This window comes from Balaenoptera acutorostrata, chromosome 2, assembly GCF_949987535.1.
Source record: "Balaenoptera acutorostrata chromosome 2, mBalAcu1.1, whole genome shotgun sequence".
In the NCBI taxonomy this organism is placed as follows: Eukaryota; Metazoa; Chordata; class Mammalia; order Artiodactyla; family Balaenopteridae; genus Balaenoptera; species Balaenoptera acutorostrata.
In genome coordinates this window covers 3,278,294-3,298,642 of record NC_080065.1, presented here as the reverse complement: position 1 = coordinate 3,298,642, position 20,349 = coordinate 3,278,294, and the positions used below count along the sequence as shown (strand labels likewise).

General features: G+C 52.0%; 1 protein-coding gene across 3 annotated transcripts in view; it reads right to left on the bottom strand.

Moving 5' to 3' along the window:
- The window catches only part of AHRR (aryl hydrocarbon receptor repressor), a 74,398-nt gene that overhangs the window by 49,009 nt on the left and 5,040 nt on the right, over positions 1-20,349 (bottom strand). For 2 of the 3 annotated variants that reach the window (XM_057540284.1, XM_057540285.1), the window contains exons 2-3: positions 16,315-16,387; positions 8,168-8,349 (exon numbers count right to left, since the gene is read on the bottom strand). In XM_057540284.1, the coding sequence (XP_057396267.1) occupies positions 8,168-8,349; positions 16,315-16,376 (244 nt within the window). In that variant the 5' untranslated portion in view covers positions 16,377-16,387. Of the gene's footprint in view, positions 1-1,480; positions 1,875-7,708; positions 7,872-8,167; positions 8,350-16,314; positions 16,388-20,349 lie in introns of those variants that run through there. The other variant, XM_057540286.1, reaches the window with a different exon arrangement.

Here is a 20,349-nt window from a genome sequence, read left to right as displayed (position 1 = left end):
TCCAAATATATCAGGGTTTTCAAGTCATCTTTTTTATGGATTTCCAGCTTAACTGCCATAAGGGCTCACCATGCATTCTTCATGATTTTGTCTTTTGAAATTTATTGTGACTTGCTTTATTGACCAATATGTTTTCAATATATTTACAAGTTCCATGTAGGTTTGAAAAGATGTGAGTTCTGAGTTTCAGAGTATAGTGTTATGTAATGTCCATGAGATTAACCCTTTTTTGCATTGTTCAAATCTTCTATAATCATTACTGATTTTTATTTATTTGCTCTGTTAAGTACTGAGAGAACTATCTAAAATCTTTCTCTCTGATGATGAATTCATGTATTTTTCCTTGTAGTTCTATCAATATGTTTTATATTTTTGAGATTATGTTATTAAAGTTACACAAATTTAAAATAATTTTATTTGCTTGATGAAATAAAATGTTTAATCATTACTAAATGATTATTAAATGATACTCTCTCATGATCTCCAGTAGTGTTTTTCATCCCCAAATCAATTTTTTGATATTAATATAACTTCATCAGATTTATTTCAGTTCATTTCAGTTTCCAATACATCTTTTTCCATCCTTTTACTTTCACCCTTTCTGTGCCTTTTGTAAACAGATATAGTAAATCACTTTAATAATCCTTATCTGTTAGTTGGCATGTTTAGTCCATTTACATTTATTGTAACTAGTGACACATTTGGAATTTTATGCTTTCTATTTGTTCCACACTTTCACGTTTCTTTTTTCTCCCTTCTTGGCTTTTTTCTTTTGACTGTTTATATTTTCTCATTCCACTTTTCTCTCTCTATTAGTTTGAAAATTATACCTTTCTGTTATCTTGATGGTTATCCTGGAAATTTTATTATGAATTAGTTAATCAACCTCCAAAGTTAATTAATACAAGAACTGTTGAAACCTTTAACTCAAATCTCCCGCTCCAAATTTATATGCTATCACGGCTAGGGATTTATTTCTCTCTTTTTTTGTTCTTACAATACACCATTACTACTATTTTATACATCAGTGTTTGCTTTGATTGATACATGTAGTCACCACCTTCTTATCCATTCCTTCTCGAAGCCCAAACCTTCCTTTCCTTCTGCATGAAGTGCATCCTTTAAATTTTTTTTTTAATACGTTCTCTTTGGGTTCTCAGCTGCACTTAGTTTTTGATCTCTTTGAGTATTCCTTAATTTCCTGCTGGCTGATCAATATATTTTTAAAGGTTTCAGATATTTTATCTTAAATTTTGGATGTTATCTGCAGGACGGCTGATTGGTTACTTGCCACTGTATCTGCTGGAAATGGAAGAGGCTGTATGTCTGGTGGCAGATCTTCTCCACTCGACTCTAAATTCTAGGAGGCAGGGACCATGGCAGCTGTTCTGTTTACTTGCATTATGACTGGTTTTTAATGTGAAACTTTTCAGTCTGAATTTGGGCCAAGGCCCCGCAACTATACATGTGCCAACTATACCTGGGTTCCAAAGTGAGATCCCAGGTGACCTCGGCAAGGCTGCAAAGATGTCAGAGGTGAGAGATGTTTGAAGCTGGGAGACGGGCCTCCTTGGAGGGCTGTGCTGTTCATCCCACACCCCCACCTGCACCAGGAGATGGGTGGGGGCTCTCTCCTCGCCTGATGCCCAGTGAGAGGGGCTTCATGATGGCCCTGTGAGGGCCTGCCACGTGCCTCCAGGGGCTAGTGGGGCTGGAGTCTCTCTACACTCAAGAAATCCAAAGGAGGTTGGAGTGAAAGTGAGAAGTACCACGTGCCCACCAGCAGGTCAAAGATGTACGTTTTCTGGGGAGCAGGTGGGGCCACAATGTCCAAGCACTGGCCTAGGGTGTCTCAGCTCCTCCCAGGAGGGTGCCTGGAGACAAGAGAAGAGACTTCAGACCATCTGACACCCAGGCTAAGTAAGGAAACACAAAGAACCAGCTGGAGAGGATGGGTCGCCCATGTTGGCCATTGAGGCAAACAGACCCCCAGGTACATGGTCCTCAGAAGCCAAGAAAACACCAAGACCACCCAGCCTTGTGTGCCAGCTCAGGGCAGTGCCGGTCAGGCAGGAGCTCTCCCAATCCCAATCTTCACCTCTTCTTCCTGCTGCTACTCCAACCTGAAAGGGCCAGAAACCATGGCTCCCAGTGAGGCAGGACCTCAGGGAGGAGCTGCTGAGCTCACCGCCAGGCGCCCCCCACCCCTGCCTGCTGGAGCCTCTGTGCAGGCGGGGAGAAGGCTCACACTGGAAATACTTTTAGAGATTTAACTGTTTTGACTGAAAGGCACTAAATGACCCAGAAGGGACCAGGAAAGTCTGGGGCCACCCCCAGTCCATCCAGGGGCAGCAAGAGAAAAATCAAAGTTGTTTTCTGTGTCCTGGGGCCGGGGGGACACGTGTCCTGAGGAGGATGCAGGTACCAGGAGAAAGTGAACGAATGAGTGAATGAACCAAGAGCCTGCCCCTCCCCTGGGCCAGACTCACCTTTCAGAGGTAATTAAGAGATGATGGGGGAAATAAAACCAGCACAAAATGATCCAGGTGATCTTTCTGCACGATGGCTCTGCAGGGGCCTGCCTGGGGCCTGGGGTAAGAGGCAGGTGTGCACACAGCAGGGCCGGCTCCCTCCCCTGAAGGCCCTGACACAACCCAAGACAAGTGTATCTTTGCTGGAAATGCCCCGGGGAGGCTGTCTTCCAGAAAGTGTCAGTGATAGAGGGAAGGGGGCTCCGGCAGCTGAAGGGCTGGAAAGTAAATGCAGCAACGACGCAAATCCAATCCCTGGCGGGAAGGAATCCACCAAACACTCCACGTGAAGAGAGAAAAATCAGGTCCCAAACCTCCCTCCCCATCACATCATCACAGGGGTCTCGGCCGCTTTGACAAAACCCCACACTCAGCAAAGCTTTACTTCCTCACAGCTCTGAGGCCAGGAGCCCAAGCTCAGTGTCCAGCGAGGGCTCTTCTGCTTACAGACGGCTACCTCCTCACTCTGTCCCATGAGGCCTCGGCCGCAGGGGACAGGAGAGGAGAGGGCCCTCTGGTGCCTCCTCTTATGCGGACGCTAACCCTCCGGGATCAGGGCCCCACCTCGTGACCACTTCCTACCCTAATTACCTCCTCTGAGGCCCCATCTCCAACATGGCCACACTCGGGGTAGGGCTCAACATATGCCTTTGTGGGGGACGCAGACATTCTGTCCATGACAGGGCTCATCAGGGGAGGACAACTCTTCAGTGAAAGCTGAAAACCGGTACAATTTAGCTTAATAATCGCATACACTTTCCTCCTGGGTTACAGGATTGCTAAGTCTCAAGGAGCGTTTCACCTCTGACCTGCTAAGGAGCACTGCATCCTGTGTGGGGTCCCGGACACACCTCATGATGTGAGGGCTTCTGGACCTCCCCACTGGGTGGGGGTGAAGCTGACCCGCCCAGCCCAGGTGAGCCAGGGGCCAGGATCGACCCCATCACAGAGGGTGCAAGTGGACAGAGGCCCAGATCCAGGCCCAGGGTGCACAGTGAAGCGGGGGCAGCGGCCTTTCAGAGTGGAAATCTCCAGATTTTCATGGGAAGCTGGAATCGTGCTCTTCCTTCCCTTCTTGCCTGCTGAGACTGTCCCCTCCCTCTGTTGACCTCCCCGACAATCCTGCCTGCAGGCCACGCATCAGGCCTGGGTGAACCGCAGGCCCTTGGTCATCTCCACGCTGGTCCCCACTCCGGGCGCTTGAACCCCAGACCCAGCGAGTCTCGCAGCTGGGCCGACGCCACGGTGCAGACCGCTGCTGGGACCTCACATCCTGGGCCACATGTCCTGGAAGGAACCCATCTCTGGTCCCCCTCAGTGTCCTTCATATTCTCCACTCACCCACCCTCCCTCCCTTTTCTTTTATCGACCCCCAATTTCCCCTCTTTCGAATGGTGAAATTTGCAAGAATGGAAAATCCCTCTCTTTGGCACAAGCAGACGGTTTGTAACTTAGAAGCGCCAGCCCTCAGTCTATGCAAAACCCAAATAAATTAATTAAATAAGCCCACTGCTTTTTAAAAATTCATGAAAGTCAACACCAACACAAACATTACAAGCAAATTTTCAGGCCATTATTGCCCTTGGAGGTTGGAACTTTCCAGTTCATGTCCTTCCCGAAGGTGACTTTTTATGGAAGCTTTAATGAAATTAGTTTATCTGTTTCTGAGTCAGGAAGCACAGATTAAGATCCAATTTTTTTTTTTAAGATCCAATTTTTATATCTTGACTTTTTTCTAACTATGCAGAGGAAATGAATTCAGGAAAATATTTAGAATTTCCCCTAAAATGTACAGCTTCAGGGGGATTACAAACTTGGGAATCCTTGGGAGAAAGGTGTGATGGAGAAACCAAACTCATGAGCTCACCCCACTGTGACCGGCAGGGCTGCCCCCCTGCAGCTCGAGGGCTCAGCAGACCTGACAGGCATCCCCCTGCCTCAGGGGAGGGGGTGGGATTGGCTGTAATGTGGGAAAGGCACTCTGCTCCTGGTCAAGAAGAACCATGGGTTCAGGTGGACACCTGGACAGATGCCTGAACTCCTGGAAACAGCAAAACTGAAGCCTTTCCAAGACTACCAACCCTGGTGTGGCCGGGCACAGCTGGACCTGAGGAAGTGACCAGAGAGGAAGAGACCAGTCCCTACTAATGTGCCACATGCAGCTGGATGCTTCTGGGGGAGGAAGGTGACAGAACCCCCCCCCCGGGCAGCTCCAGAGCTGGCCTAAGCTGTCCAACAGGTCACTGTGAAAGCCCAGGGCATGGGGAACCCCAGGCACAGGGATGGAGACCCCAGCATGGAGATGGAGACCCCGTATGGAGATGGAGACCACAGCATGGAGATGGAGACCCCAGCATGGAGATGGAGACCCCAGTATGGGAGATGGAGACCCCAGTATGGGAGATGGAGACCCCAGCATGGAGATGGAGACCCCAGAATGGAGATGGAGACCCCAGTATGGGAGATGGAGACCCCAGAATGGGAGATGGAGACCCCAGTATGGAGATGGAGATCCCAGCATGGGGATGGAGACCCCAGTATGGAGATGGAGACCCAGGCACAGTGATGGGGACCCAGAATAGGAATGGGGCCCCCAGCATGGGAAATGGAGACCCCAGTATGGAGATGGGGAACCCAGTATGGGAGATGGAGACCCCAGCATGGGAGATGGAGACCCCAGCATGCAGATGGAGACCCTTGCATGGGGAGAGCTGGCATCAGGAGCCAGGGTCTGATAGTTTCCGAAGGCTGGGCTGTGAGTCCCCAGCACTTCCCGGGCTGTCCCAGAGCCCTCCTGCCATCCCTTCACGGAACTCTCTCAGCTTCATGAGCACAGCCCTCAGTACCCCAGCCTGGGCGCTGCCATCTCTACTTTTCTGATTTCAGAGGCGTCGGCTCCTCAAGAGATGGAATTCCTGCTGCTCCTTCAGCGTTTTCCAAAGCCGGCTCCCGGGGCCCCACAGGCTGCTCCCTGCCGACCACACGTTTTAGACTGTGTGTGTTTGCATGTCCTGCACTTATCTGGAAGCCAGTGATGCTTCAACAGTCACCTGAGCAACCTGCACCAGCGACCTGGCAGCACCGGCAGGGTCTGGGTTCCAGGATGAGGACCCTGGACTCCACACCAAGACCACAGCAGTGCTGAAATGATTGTCTTTGCTGTTTTACACATTTGAGTTTTTCCTACCTAAAAAATTGACGCATTTCAGTAAGACTTTGGAAACTTGGAAAGCAAAACACAACTCCTGTAACCACGTCTCAGAGATAAATGCTGCTAACGATTCTGTGTGTCAGTTCCAGTGGGGGCTCGGGCGGGGTCTGCGGATGTCCCCACTGCAGGGCTTCCTTTGGCAAGGTGCAGGGCCCTCCCCATTGCCCCCACAGCAGGGCCCCTGTAGGACAGAGACCCTCCCCCGGAGGGACACAAGGAGGGCCTGAGAGGCCTGAAGGCCTGACCCCAAGTCAGAAAGCTGGTCACAGCCCCTGGTCTCCTTGAAGCCCCCGAGGACACGGCGTCCAGCAGTCAGCCCACTGCTGACCTGGAATTACGTGCCCTGGACCCCACTCGGGAGATGCCACTGGCCGGTGGTATTGATTTTTAATTTTAAAGTAGTATGATTCAAAGCCACTTTAGGGACTGTCACTTTCAACTTCCACTCGGAACAGAGGAGCTGGGAAGAGCGGCTGCCCACCTCACACAAAGCACCACACAATCCGTGAACTTCCCCGTTTTCCTGAGCCCATCGGAGAGCCAAGTCCCGGGGCAACGGTAACCCGAAATCCAGGGAAATACAGGCGCTTTCGGGGAGGGACAGGACACCGTGGGAATGAGAAGGACTCAGACAAAATTCAGGCCCAGTCCTGAGCGTGGGCCAGTGGGATATGCAGGACCCCTGGAGGCTGCAGAGGTTTGGAGATGGGGTCTGCAGGGGCCTCGCAGCCGCCCACAGGGAAAAGGGGCCTGGCAGGGGGAGGGCGCCAAGCCCCAGCACCGAGGGCCTGATGAGGTCCCGGTGCCACTGGGGGAGGAAGAGAAAACCCCTCTGCCCCGGGGAGGGGCCCAGACCACAGCTGGGGAGGCTGGGGTGCCGAGGAGGCTCCACCCCAGATGCAGGAATGCAGCAGCAAGGGTCCCTTAGACGGCTCCTTGAGGGGGCTGCCTCTGTGTGGCCTGCAGACCACACCCGCCCCCTCGCCTCCTCCTGGAAGCCCACCAGCCTGCACAACCCTCCTGGTGACCCCCCGCGGCACCCATCATTCTCCGCCGTCTTCCAAACCTACTTTTCCAGAAATGTTTCATGAGCTTGGGCCTCCAGCCATGGGGGGTCTGGGTGATGGACACCCAGTAAAAGAGCACGATTTACCAGGGGGACGGACCTGGGCTGGGCACTGGGTGAACCCCAGGCCAGGCTGTCAAAGCTCAGCCCACGAACCTGTGGGGGGGATGGACACAGGCAGGTGTCACAGGGTGCAGGGACGCCGCCCGCCCCCAGGACCAAGCCCAGCTGTGCAGACACACAGCCCTGTGAGCTGGGCCTTCCCCCGGAGGCAGAATGGCTTTCCACGAGGGACAGCTTGACACACTCAGGTCTGCACCACCAACGAGGGTCCACGCCCCGGAGCAGAGCAGGACACAGGTGAGGGGCCCGGGGTCCCGCGTAGTCAGACAGAGGCTGCAGGGAGCCAAGACCCCTGTGCGGAGCTCTCACACAGAGGGGGCTCTCAGAGGCCAGCAGCGGCAGGAGGGTCTGCGGTTCCTGCTCCATGAGAGGAAGTGAAGGCCACGGTGGGCCCTTTGGAGGGGCTGGTCGGCGCTGGCCCAGCTGGAGGGCACAGCGGGTGCAGCTGCTGGCGGTCCCTGGAGGGTCAGGGTGGAAGGCAGGCTGAGTCCTTAGGAAAGCTGCCCCCCCTCTCCCGGGGCCGAGAAAGCCAGCAAGGCGCGTCAGACACGTCGGAGTCACACGGCATCCCGGGCCCAGCGGCAGGGCCGGGCAGCGGCACGGGCCCGGGTCCCCATGGTTGCAGGGCTGTAGCCTCACCAGCTGGCCACGCTCACCACACCCCAAGGTGGGTTTTGGCCGCGGGAGGCTGTCCCACCGCCTTGAGACAGAGCATGAACTCAGTAGCCCTACCACCGGCTACTGTCCACGCCTGCCCACCCTCAACACTTATCCTACCTGCTCCCAAAGACGTGTAACAAATTCAGGATTTTGTAAGAAGCTCAGACGTAACTGAGGGGTGATGGCAGCAGTCCCAGGTCTGAAGCAGAGTGGTGACAACCACGTTTCTTCCTCAGGAGCTCAGCTAGGCCACATGCAGCGTAAGGCTTGGCCTGGGGCACTGGATGTGGGCAAGTACCCAGAGCTACTGCAAGGGTCCGACACACCAGGCACCCCCGTGCAGAGGGGGGCCGGTGCCTGGCCAGAGCTCCCAGCATCCCCAGGGCCCTGGGGCAGGTGAGGCCAAGCAGGGCGAGGTCTGGCCCCAGCCCCTTCCCCCAGAGCCACTCGTGTCAGTCTGCATTCAGCGCTCCGCCTCTAAACGGTTCCCCAGGATGAGAGGCGCCAACCGGCTGATCCCAGCAAAGCCGGGTGGGACCCAGGTGAGGTCCAGGTGGGCACAGGTGAGAGTCCTACCTTGGAAGAAGCTCTTCACCCGGAGGTAACTGACGCTGAGGCGCAGGACCGAAAGCTTGTCCAGCTTAGAGATGATGTCGGGTGGCAGTGGCAGCAGGCTGGCTAGGTGGTCCAGCTCGGCGTTGAGGCGATCCCGGTGTCTCTTGGAAGGGTTCGACTTCTCGGCGCCCATGGCGGGCCTCCTGTGGGGAAAGATCGCCGTCAGACTGGGACTCCCAGGCTGAAAGCCGTCCCAGGTGGTGACCTCAGGAGGAGCAATCAGCCTCAAAATGCAGCCGCCAGGGGAAAACGTGCCCATCCCCGAAGATGCGCAAACTAAAGCATCGGCCGCGCCAACCACGCCAGCCACTGGACCGCAGTACTGGAAGGAAGCAGAGAGCCAGGGAGCAGGCAGCAGGAGAGCTGTGTGACCCCAGCATGCTTCCTGGCCTCTCTGTGCCAACTCCCCCGAGGTGGCAGAAGGACACTGGCTCTGGCCGCACTGCTCACCTCTCTTGGCGTGCCTCGAGGGCCCTCAGTCCAGGTGTAAGCGGCCCCTCCAGGCCTCAGTTTCCCACTGCACAGCAGGGCTGAGAGGTTCTGAGGCGAAGATGATCGAGGCGGCCTCCCGCCTGCCCCTCCGAGGCCCCGAAGTGCGGCGGCCAGGGCCCCGCCACAGGCCTGCTCCCCCCACAGAGGGAGCGGCCCCTGCCCAGGCTTCCCCGCCCACCACGACCCCACTCATCGACCCTCTCAACCCCAGGAGGATGGTGCCCTCGCCAGCCCTGCCCCCACCTCGCTCAAACTCGACTCCTAAGCCTCCTTCCTAGAAAGCAAAGCCAGGATGGCTGGGGAGGGGCCGCTGCGCCAGGGCCTGCCCCTCCCTGGGTCGGGGGCTGCCAGGCCGGAGGACTCCGCTGTTCTTGGGGGCTCGGTACTCTTTGGTCCGGAAGTTCCCATTTTTCTACCGTGTTCGCTCCTACGTACGTCGAAAGCTGCCTTACGCAACCCTTCCTGTCAGAAGCCCCAGGGCTCACCCCCAACCCATGCTGTCGGCACCGAGGCCACACAAAACCACACAAGAGCTGCAGCGCCAATCCCAGAAGCGACTTCTTTCTTTTAATGGAGATGTAATTCACATAACATAAAACTGTTTTAAAGTTTTGGCATTTACTACACTCACAGTGCTGTCAACTTCTATCAAGCTCCAAAATATTTTCTTCATCCCCAAGTCACCCCCCCGCCCGCCCCACTAAGCAGTTTCTCTCATCTTCCCCTCCTCTCAGCCCCTGGCGGCCACAATCGCTTTCTGTGTCCCCAGGTTTGCCCGTTCTAGACACTTTGTGTAAATGGAATCAGACTTTGCGTGCCTGGCCTCCTCCACTGGCCATCAGGCGTCAAGGTTCATCCACGGCACAGGCCGGGTGGAGCTTCACCCCTTTGCACGGCTGTGCTCTACAGCCTGGACCGACGCACCTGTTCAGCTGTTCACCAGCCCATGGGCGCTTGCCTTGCTTCCACTTTACGCGCATTGTAAAGCCTGCAGCCATGAACTTCGAGTCCACATTTCTGCTTGAACATGTGCTTTCGGTTCTCTTGGGTACACGCCTAAGAGCGGAACAACCGGCTTAACCCAGTGGTTCTAGGTGTAACTTTGAGAGGAGCTGCCAGACTGTCCTCCACAGCCACACTCCGCAGCCTCGCCAGCACTTGCTATTTTCCTTTTTTAAAACAAGAGCCATTCTCATAGGTGTAAAGCAGTATCTCATTGTGGTTTGATTGGCATTTCCTTAATGACCAGTAAAGTCAAGCATCTTTTCACGTGTTTGTCGGCCATCTCTTTATCTTCTTTGGAGAAATGTCTACTCAAGTCCTTTGCCCATTTTCGAATTGGGTTGTTTGTTTTTCTGTTCTTGAGTTGTAGGAAATCTTTATATATTCAGGATACTAGATCCTTAACAGACATACAATTTGCAATTATTTTCTCCCATTCTCTGGTTATCTTGCCACTTTCTGCTGTTTCTTTTTTATTTTTTTCCCCTCCGTGAGGCACCTACACCAACATTACTCATGCTGCTAGCCAAAATTTAAAGAGCCAGGAGGCCTGGGGAGACTGAGCAGTCCCCGTGTGGACCGGCACTTGACGGCCAGAGGAGAGGCCCACCCAGGAGTGAAAGACACTCAAAGTCGCCCCAGAAAACAAGGTAGCGCTGAGGGCAGGTGTGGGGGCCAGAGAAAGGGAGAGGGTGGCCCGGCTCAAATCTCACCTCTGGGTAGAGCTGTGGGGAGCAGTCGCCCCTCCCAGCCCACGTGTGCCTGGGATGGGACGAGCCGTGACTGTCCCCAGCCCGCACCCCCGAGGGGCACCTGGGGGGACACTCGCAACTGAAGAAACAGGTGCTGGAAAAGCTCTAGTCCTTCCAGCTTTCTCAGACCACCTGGCTGCTCCTCCACGCAGCCCCCCCTCCAGTTCCAGGTGGGTGAGAGGGGCCACGGGGAGGGAAACGCCCCCCTGAGCTGGCCTCTGGCTCAAGCCCGGGGCCACAGGGAGGAAGCCCCGACTCCCCAGGGTGGAGACGCAGCAGGAGGTGAGGGGACAAGGACCACCGCCACGGGAGGCGCCTGGCCACTCGCTGGCAGGAGGTTTACGAGGGAAGCCAGAAACATGAAACACCTGGGACAAGTCCAACAGAAGACATTCCAGACGCCTAAACTGAGACTATAAAACAGTGCTGAGAAAAACTTCAAGAGACATAAACAAACAGAAAGGCACACCATGTACATAGCCTGTAGGACTCAATATTGTTAAGACTGTGCTACTCCCCCAGACGGATCCATGGGCTCAACGGAGCCCCAACTGAAATTCCAACAGGACTTTTTACAGAAATGACAGGGAGTCTAGACTTTACATGGACACGCAGAGGACAGAGAATAGCCAATGAGAGGGCAAAGCTGGAGGACTTGCCTGACTGACTAGAAGCCTCTCTGAAGCTGCAATGTTCCGAATGGTTTGGTATTAGAGAAAAGATGGAAACAGATCAATGGAACAGAATAGAGAGCCGAGAAACAGACTCACATATTTTTGGTCAATTCATTTGACACAGATACTGAGGCAATTCAATAGGGAAAGAAAGTCTTTTCAATAAATGGTGCTAATCAACTGGACAGCCATGAAAACAAGGAAACATCAGCCCTTACCTCACACAATACCTGAAATGAGCTCAAAATAGATCATAGACCTAAGTCTAAAATGTACCATGAAAGTTTACAAGAAAATACGCGAGAAAATCTTTGAGACCTCAGAGTAGTCCTGGGACTCTTAGGACACACACTAAAAAAAAAAAAACTTGTGAAAGAAAAAAATGATAAATTGATCTTTTTCAAAAATTTTTAATTGTCTTTGAAAGTCACCATTAAGAAAATGAAAAGGGGAGGCATAGATTGGTTAAAAATATTCACAACAAGAGCCTGTATCCAGAATATGTAAAGAAGTTTTACAATTCAACAAGAAGACAAACAGCCCAATAAGAAGGTAGGCAAATTATTTAGAAAACTCTTCACCAAAGAAGCTGTATGGACGGCAAATAAGCACATGAAAGGATATCAACACCATTAGTCACTAGGGAAACGCAAATTAAAACCATGGTGAGCTACCACCACAACCCATCGGAGGGGCTGAAACCAAGACTGACACCCCAGGCATCGCTGAGAAAGTAGAGGAATCACACGCTCAGCTGCCAGGAATGTAAACGGTGCAGCTGCTTTCGAAAATGGTCTGGTGGTTTCTTAAAAACTCAAACCCTCCTCTGCTGTATATGTGACCCACAATCTTACTCCTAGGTGTTTACCCAAGAGAAATGAAAAGATTACATCCAAAGACCCGTATGTAAACATTCACAGCAGCTTTATTCGTGATACCCCAACCTGGGAACCACCCAAATGTCCACCTGAGATGACTAAACACACGTGGTTCATCCACACAACGGGCACCACTCGGCGTAAGAAGGACACACTCGGCACACAAACCACGGAGGAGCCGACATCATCTTGACAAGGGAGAGAAGCCCCACACAGTGTAGGGTCCCATTTATAGAAAATTCCAGGAAATGCAAACCAGCCTACCGGACAGGAGCGCAGGCAAGGTCGCCTGGGACGAGGCTACCGGAGGAGGGACAAGGGCACAAGGAACCTTCGGATGTGATGGGAGTGTCTGTGACCTCGGCTTCGGCAACGTTTCTCGGGTGATCACACGTCTCAAAACCAATCAGACTGTGCACTGTAAGTACGCACAGCTCTGCATGCTTCAGTCGCAGCCCAGGCAAGACCAAAAGTGCGAACGAGGGGGGAGCTGCGCTGCTCACACACCTCTGAGCTCAAGGTGCCGGTCCGCGGTGCAGGGACCCGCCGCTGCGGTCACGCCCCAGCCCTGCTTCCCTCCAGCGCAGGTCCAGCCCTGAGGGCCTGGCAGGGGGCAGGTTCTACCCTGGGGTTCTAGCAGTTTCCATGCATCACAGGCTCGCGGCTTTCACGGCCCATCCACGGAGGATGGGGCCAGACCACAGTCCACAGCCCTCGGCGAGGCGAGGGGGCAGTACTGCAGCTGGCCCGTGGGGCTCACACCCCAGGAGGGGCCGTGGGCCCGGGCACCCGCACATGTGCACACCGCCGGCAGCTCCTCTGGCCTTTGCGATGCACAGACGCTGGCACTCGGACAAGCCGGCACGACCACGTCCCCCAGAGGGTCCACAGGCACAGCCAGGGGAGTGGGTTCAAGTCACTGCACTGTCGTTCACTGCCCCTCAAATCACAAGTCTAGATGCCCAATGCCATTACAAATCGGCGAGGAAAACACTGATTATCGAATAGAAGTATTAGGAACAACCAGTGGCCACAGGGGAAAAGAGAGAGGTTCAGACCCCATACCTTACACCCGGAAAAATTCCAAGTGCTCAAAATTTAAATATATATATTAAGGAATCCAAAAAATTTAGATGAAATCCTGGGAAAATTCTCATAAACTTGAAGCAGGGAAGATCTTTCCAATTGTGACATAAAATTAATTAGCCACACAAAGTAAAAGATGAATAAATTCAACTTCATAAAAATTAAATGCTTTCTGCACTGCAAAGAACACCACACGTAAAATAAAAACTGGGGAAAGGTATGTGAAATACATTTAAGAATTAGTCTCCCCAATGTACAACAAGCTCTTACAAATCAAGAAGCAAAAACATAAACAATACAATAGAAAAATTATCAAAAGTTGTCAACACAGACAGTTCACAGAAAAGGAAATACAGTGGCTGCTAAGCCTCACGTATGAGAAGAACACGCAAATTCACCAAAGTCTGAGGCGCACTGTGTGCCCGGCAGGGCACGCCTCCAGTGCCGGCCAGTTTGGCAACACCTATGAAATCACAAATGCCACACTCTTGGCCTGAGCAATCCCACTTGCAAGAATGCATATGCCTGTTGGTCTGGCTTTGATTTACCTGCTTGCAAGCTAGTAACCTGCTGCTGTTCACGGGTCCTGGCAGAAGGCGTGAGCCTCCACGGTCAAAGACAGGAAACTTACTGCTCACAGCATGGCAGGCAGCGCGAGCCTCTGTATGCATCACTGACCCCAAGTCTGTGAGGGTGACACAGAAGGGGCCAGGCAGGGGCTGCGGACGCAGGGTTTGTGTCAAAGCCGAGGAATCCACCACTCTCACAGTAAACAGTTAACAAGCCTGCTCAGGCCCGCGAGGAAACGGCCAGCACACAGCCACGGCGGTGGCCTCTCCAACTACGAGCATGAGTCCGACACCAGGCACGAAGTCACTCAGCGCAGCGGCGCCTGTGAGCCAGTCGGAACGGACGCTGGCGGAGGGCTAGTGACAACAAAGCACGGCGTGCCCCGCACAGCTGGACAAGGAACCCATGAGGGACAGTGTCGAAGGTGCACGGCCGTGTGTGCGGACATGGCCCCTTGTGCACAGAGGCAGGGAGCTCCTGTGCTGCACACCGTGTTCGCTGACTTGTGCGTTAATGCTCTCAGCCCCCCAGATCCCGGTGTACACAGCACTCCCCAGATCCCAGTGTACACAGCCCCCCAGATCCCCGTGTACACAGCCCCCCAGATCCCGGTGTACACAGCCCCCCAGATCCCCGTGTACACAGCCACCCAGATCCCGGTGTACACAGCACTCCCCAGATCCCGGTGTACACAGCCCCCCAGATCCCCATGTACACAGCCCCCAGAACCCGGTGTACACAGCCCCCCAGATCCCCGTGTACACAGCCCCCAGATCCCGGTGTACACAGCCCCCCAGATCCCGGTGTACACAGCCCCTCAGATCCCTGTGTACACAGCCCCCAGATCCCGGTGTACACAGCCCCCCAGATCCCGTGTACACAGCCACCCAGATCCCCGTGTACACAGCCACCCAGATCCCAGTGTACACAGCCCCCAGATCCCGGTGTACACAGCCACCCAGATCCCAGTGTACACAGCCCCCCAGATCCCGGTGGACACAGCCCCCAGATCCCAGTGTACACAGCCCCCCAGATCCCAGTGTACACAGCCCCCCAGATCCCGGTGTACACAGCCCCCAGATCCCGGTGTACGCAGCCCCCCAGATCCCCGTGTACGCAGCCACCCAGATCCCGGTGTACACAGCCACCCAGATCCCGGTGTACACAGCCCCCCAGATCCCCGTGTACACAGCCACCCAGATCCCGGTGTACACAGCCCCCCAGGTCCCCGTGTACACAGCCCCCCAGGTCCCCGTGTACACAGCCACCCAGATCCCCGTGTACACAGCCCCCAGATCCCGGTGTACACAGCCCCCCAGATCCCCGTGTACACAGCCCCCAGATCCCGGTGTACACAGCCCCCCAGATCCCCGTGTACACAGCCACCCAGATCCCGGTGTACACAGCACTCCCCAGATCCCAGTGTACACAGCCACCCAGATCCCCGTGTACACAGCCCCCAGATCCCGGTGTACACAGCCCCCCAGATCCTGGTGTACGCAGCCCCTCAGATCCTGGTGTACACAGCTGCCTCTCCAGGTACTTCTTTCCTTATTTAAGGTGACAAATGTTCTCACCAGAACAAATGAGCTCAGGACATAGTCCCCCCGCACCACCTCCTCCTGGTGCATAGCTCTGCCCCCCGCACCTGCCCCCTCTCACCTGCAGACCAGGCTGAACAATTCCCCCAGCACCCTGGCTCCATCCCAAGGCCCACAGCGGCCACACAAGTGACTCAGGTGACAACCACTTTCCAAAGTCCAGCCTCACCAGCCTTTGACACCCATCCTTGGGACTGGAGGTGCCCGCATTCCTGTCGACCTCTCATGGGGTCCTGCAGCCCCTGGGGGCCCGGAGGGTGCCCTGGGTCCCAGAAACCCAGATCCCCACATAGACACTACTGCAGGTGCACACACACACACGCCCACACCCAGACAGGGCTGTGTTACACACATGAAGCTACATCACACATTCACACATCTGTATTACACACACACAGAGGCTCACACACACACACACACACACACACACACACACACACACACACAGCCCCAGCCACGGTGGACACACCACAGGACCTGTCCCAGGACGGACGCAGCCCTGGGCTCTGGGAGCCGCTCTCTGCAGACCAGTTCCGTGACTGCAGGCCACCCGCTTCATGGCCCCGAGCCCCAGTGGCCAGCCACGGGCAGGTGGGGGATGTGAGCGTGGTGCTGTGTCCCGGGGCTGGCGGGGGCCGTGCCTGGGGTTCCCTTCCCCCACCCCACTCCGCCCCCCGGACGCCCCAGGCCGAGAGGACGAGCCCCAGTCTCCTTTCGCTTGGGGTGAAGCCCAGAGGCACTGTGGTGCGTGCAGCCAAGGATGAGGACGGGGTCTTACGGGGGGGGGGGGGGGAGGGGCACCCTGGGCCAGACCTCAGCGTCCAATCAGGGCTGGGAAGGCGGCCCAGGGTCCCACCTGCGCTCCCAAGCACCAAGAGTGTCCCCTGCGCAGCCCGACCCCCGCTGGTCCTGCGGGTCCCCGCACCCTCAGGAAGGCTTGACCAAAACCTCGCCTCACTCACTTTGTTTCTAAAATTCACTTTTTTCAATGAAAACACAAATGCCTCCCCTCCATCAGTAACAGTCAGCAAAAACAGAAGACGGATACTTTACTGTTTCTGAATGGGCTTCCTTCTTTTCCTCCCGGCATACAGGCACTCCCCCGGCGGAATCATCGTCTCGGGCCCTAAGGAAAAAAGGGGCATCAAGTTGGTCACACTGAAGAGACCCCAGTGCCCTCCATACCCCCCCAAACCACCAAGGCGGCGGGAGCGGCAGCGGAGGCCCGGCGCCCTGTCCGCCCACAGCGCTGGCTGAGCGAGATGCCCGGGGGCACGACCGGCACCGGGGGGTGGGGGGTGCGGGGGGGTGAACCACCCCCTCCGCAGCCAAGATTGAAGCCGGCTCATGACCTCTCCCCTTTGATGGGCAGCCTTGCGGCCGCCAGCCTGGCCAGAGAACGCAGTCCTGTCACACGCTCCTGAGACGAACAGCCCTGTGCTGGGAAAGCTTCCGGCAGGTAAACACCCTGAGGCGCCAGGAAACAGGAGCCACTCCGCAGGGTGTCCGAGAGCAGGACACGTGGCCGTGGGCACCGAGGACCGTGTGCTGGGTCAGGGCTCCGGGCAGGCGGGCGATCCCAGCGCCGTCTGCGGCCGGTATTTCTAGGCACACAGGCTTCCTCTCTTCCACGTAAAATCTCCCTCCACTCCACAACGCTGGGCTTCCACTTTGGCCACTAACTCACAGCCGCACTGAGCCCAGCTGACCATGCCTGCTGGCCTCCACCAGCAGTGTGGACACGGACGCTGCAGTCGGTGTCTGTGCCCTGAGGCTGGTCAGCTCGCCCATCTCCTCAGGGAGTGCATCAGAATCTTGATTTTCCCGTGCAGTGAGGATGTCTGAGCCCTCACAAACATCCTGCAGACCGGTGACCCCTCAACACCAGGCTCTGGGCCAGCTGACCCAGAGAGGAGGTTAGGAGCCCTCCCCTGGCCTCAAGTGTGTACAACCTGGAAGAGGAAGCAGAGTCAGACCCACGATTTCCACCCTGTCCAGAAAGTGCAGTGAAAATATTGGAAACATGTCATGGATCCACTTTAAGTATAAGAAACACACTTTGACTATTGACATAAGTAGGTAAAGTAAATGGATCAAAAAAGATACACTAACCAAAAGTACAGCTGGAGTAGCTGTGTGAGTATCAGACAAAGCAGACTTCAGACAAAGGAATATTACCAGGGACAAAGAGGGATATTATAAAAGAATAAAGGGGCCAATTTTCCAAGAAGACATAGCAATCCTAAATGAGAATGCATCAGCCACAGCTTCGAAATACAGGAAGCAAAAACTAATAAAACTGAAAGGATAATTCATTAGTAACTTCAACATTCCTCTCTCAGTAATCAATAGAGCAAACAAACAGAAAATCACAAAGGATATAGAATATCCAAACAACAACAGATGTAGACTAATTGAAATATATAGACTACTCCAGCCAACAACAGCAGAATACATATTCTTTGTACATGGAACATTCATCAAGATAGACCATATTCTTGAACTTAGAACAATCCTTAACAAACTTAAAAGAATAAAAATACAAAGTATGTTCTCTAACAATAATGGAATTAAACTAGAAAGATATATGGAAAATTCCCAACTATTTGGTAAGCAACCCATTTCTAAATAACCATGGGTCAAAGAGAAAGTCTCAAAGAAATTTAGACATATTTTGAACTGAATGAAAATGAAAATACAGCATATCAAACTCTGCGGGATACAGCTGAGCAGTACTTTGATGGACACTGATAACATTAAATGTTTATATTAGAAAACAATTAAACATTTCAAATAAGTAATCTAAGCTTCCACTTTAAGTAATTAGAAGAAGAGAAAACAAATCCAAATCAAGCAGAAAGGTGGAAATAATAAAGAGGAAAAATCAATGAAACTTAAAATGGAAACACAGAAAAATCAACAAAACCAAGAGTTGGTTCTTTGAAAAGATCAACAAAATTGATAAACCTCTTGCCAGACTGATCAAGAAATAGAGAAGATATGGATTACTAATATCATGAATAAAAGAAGGGACATCACTACAGATCCCACAGACATTAGAAGGAAAATAAGAGAACACTGCCATGAACTTAGCTGTGTGCCCACCAAATTCATATGTTAAAGCCCTAATCCCCCATTTGACTTGTATTGGAGATGGACCTTTAAGGAGATGATTAAGGTGAAATGAGGTCATACAGGTGGAGCCCTGATCTGATAGAACTGTTGCCCTTATAAGAAGAGGAAGAGAGAGGAGAGCTGTGTCTTCACCATGTGCAAGCCAAGAAGAGCAGTCTCATCAGAAATCAAATCAGTAGGCACCTTGATCTTGGACTCCCCAGCCTCCAGAACTGTGAGAAATAGATTTTCATTGTTTTTAGGTGTTGATTAAGCCACCCAGTCTGTGGTATTTTGATACGGCAGCCCAAGCAGACTAAAACAAATACTATCCCCACAAATTCAACAATTTAGATGAAATGGACCAATTTCTTGCGTGACATAAACTACCAAGCTCACTCAAGAAAAAACAGATAAGCTGTTTAGCCCTGTATTTATTCCAACAACAACAAACAAAAGCAAAAGCCCAGATGGATTCACTGGTAAATTCTACCAATTTAAGGAAGAAATAATACCAATTGTTTGCAGAAAACTAAAAATTAAATGAAAAATTGCCAACTCATTTATAAGTTCAGCATTACCCCGATACCAAAACCAAAGACATTTTGAGAAAAGGATGGACGAAAATCCCTCATGAACATAGGCACAAAAATCTTCAATTAGATATTAGCAAATGGGATCCAACAGTATATAAAGAGCACAACACATCACAAATGGGGTTTGCTCAAGGAATTCAAGCCTGATTCGACACCCAGAAATTGACCAGTATAATTCACTTTATTAAAAAATAAAAGAAAAAAATATATATGGTCACCTCAACATACATAAAATGCATTTGACAAAATCCAAATCCATGCATAATAATAAAAAAAAAAAAACCTCTGATCAAACTAGGAATAGAAAGGAACTTAATTAACCTGATAAAGGACATCTACCAAAAAAACCTACAGCTGACATCACACCTAACAGTGAAAGACTGTATACATCCCCAGAGATCATGAATAAGACAAAGATGCCCTCTATCACCATTCCCCTTAATGTTCACAGACAACAGGATGGTACATACAGAAAATCCCAAAATTTGGCTAAGACAAATCTTTTATAACTTATAATAATTGAGTCCAGCAAGGTCACCAGGAAAAAGGACAATATAAAAAAGTCAATTGTGTTTCTATACACTAGCAATGAACAATTGGAATACAAATTTTTAAAAAACCATACCGTTTACAACAGCACCAAAATAAAAATTAAATATTTAGGTATTTCAATAGGTTTAATATGTGTAACTGGGGCCCTAAAGAATAGGAGGGTAAGAGAGGTGACAGAAAAAATTTAAGTAATAATAGCAGAAATTTGTCCAAACAATGAAAACTATAAACCTACAGATTCAAGACGTCAATGAACCCCAAGCACAAGAAACAGGAAGAAAACTACACCAGGCACGTCATAATCAAATGACTCAAAACCAGAGATAAATAGAATAATCTTAAAAGCCACCAGAGAAAATAGCATTGGGTACAAAGAAACAAAGATAAGTATGACAGCAGATGCCTCCTGAGAAACATGTACATGAGGAGACAGTGGGGCAGCAATTTTAAAGCACTGAAAGAAAAAACCTGAAACTAGAATTCTAAACTCTGTGAAAATATCTTTCAAAAATTAAGGCTAAATGAAGACTTTTTCAGACATAACAAAGCTGAAAGAATTCATTGCCAGCTGACCCACACTATGAGAAATGTGAAAGGGTGTCTTCAGGCCAAAGGAAAATGATACCAGATGGCAACGTGGATCCACAAAACGGAACAGAAAGCACAGGAAGTGGTAACTGCACGGGTAAGAATGCAAGACTCCTTGTTACTATCTAACTATCTCTGAAAGATAATTGACTGTTTAAACAGCAATGACAACGATGTGTTGTGGGGTTTATAACCTACGCAGATGTCAAGGTTTGGCAACCACAGCACGAAGGCCAGG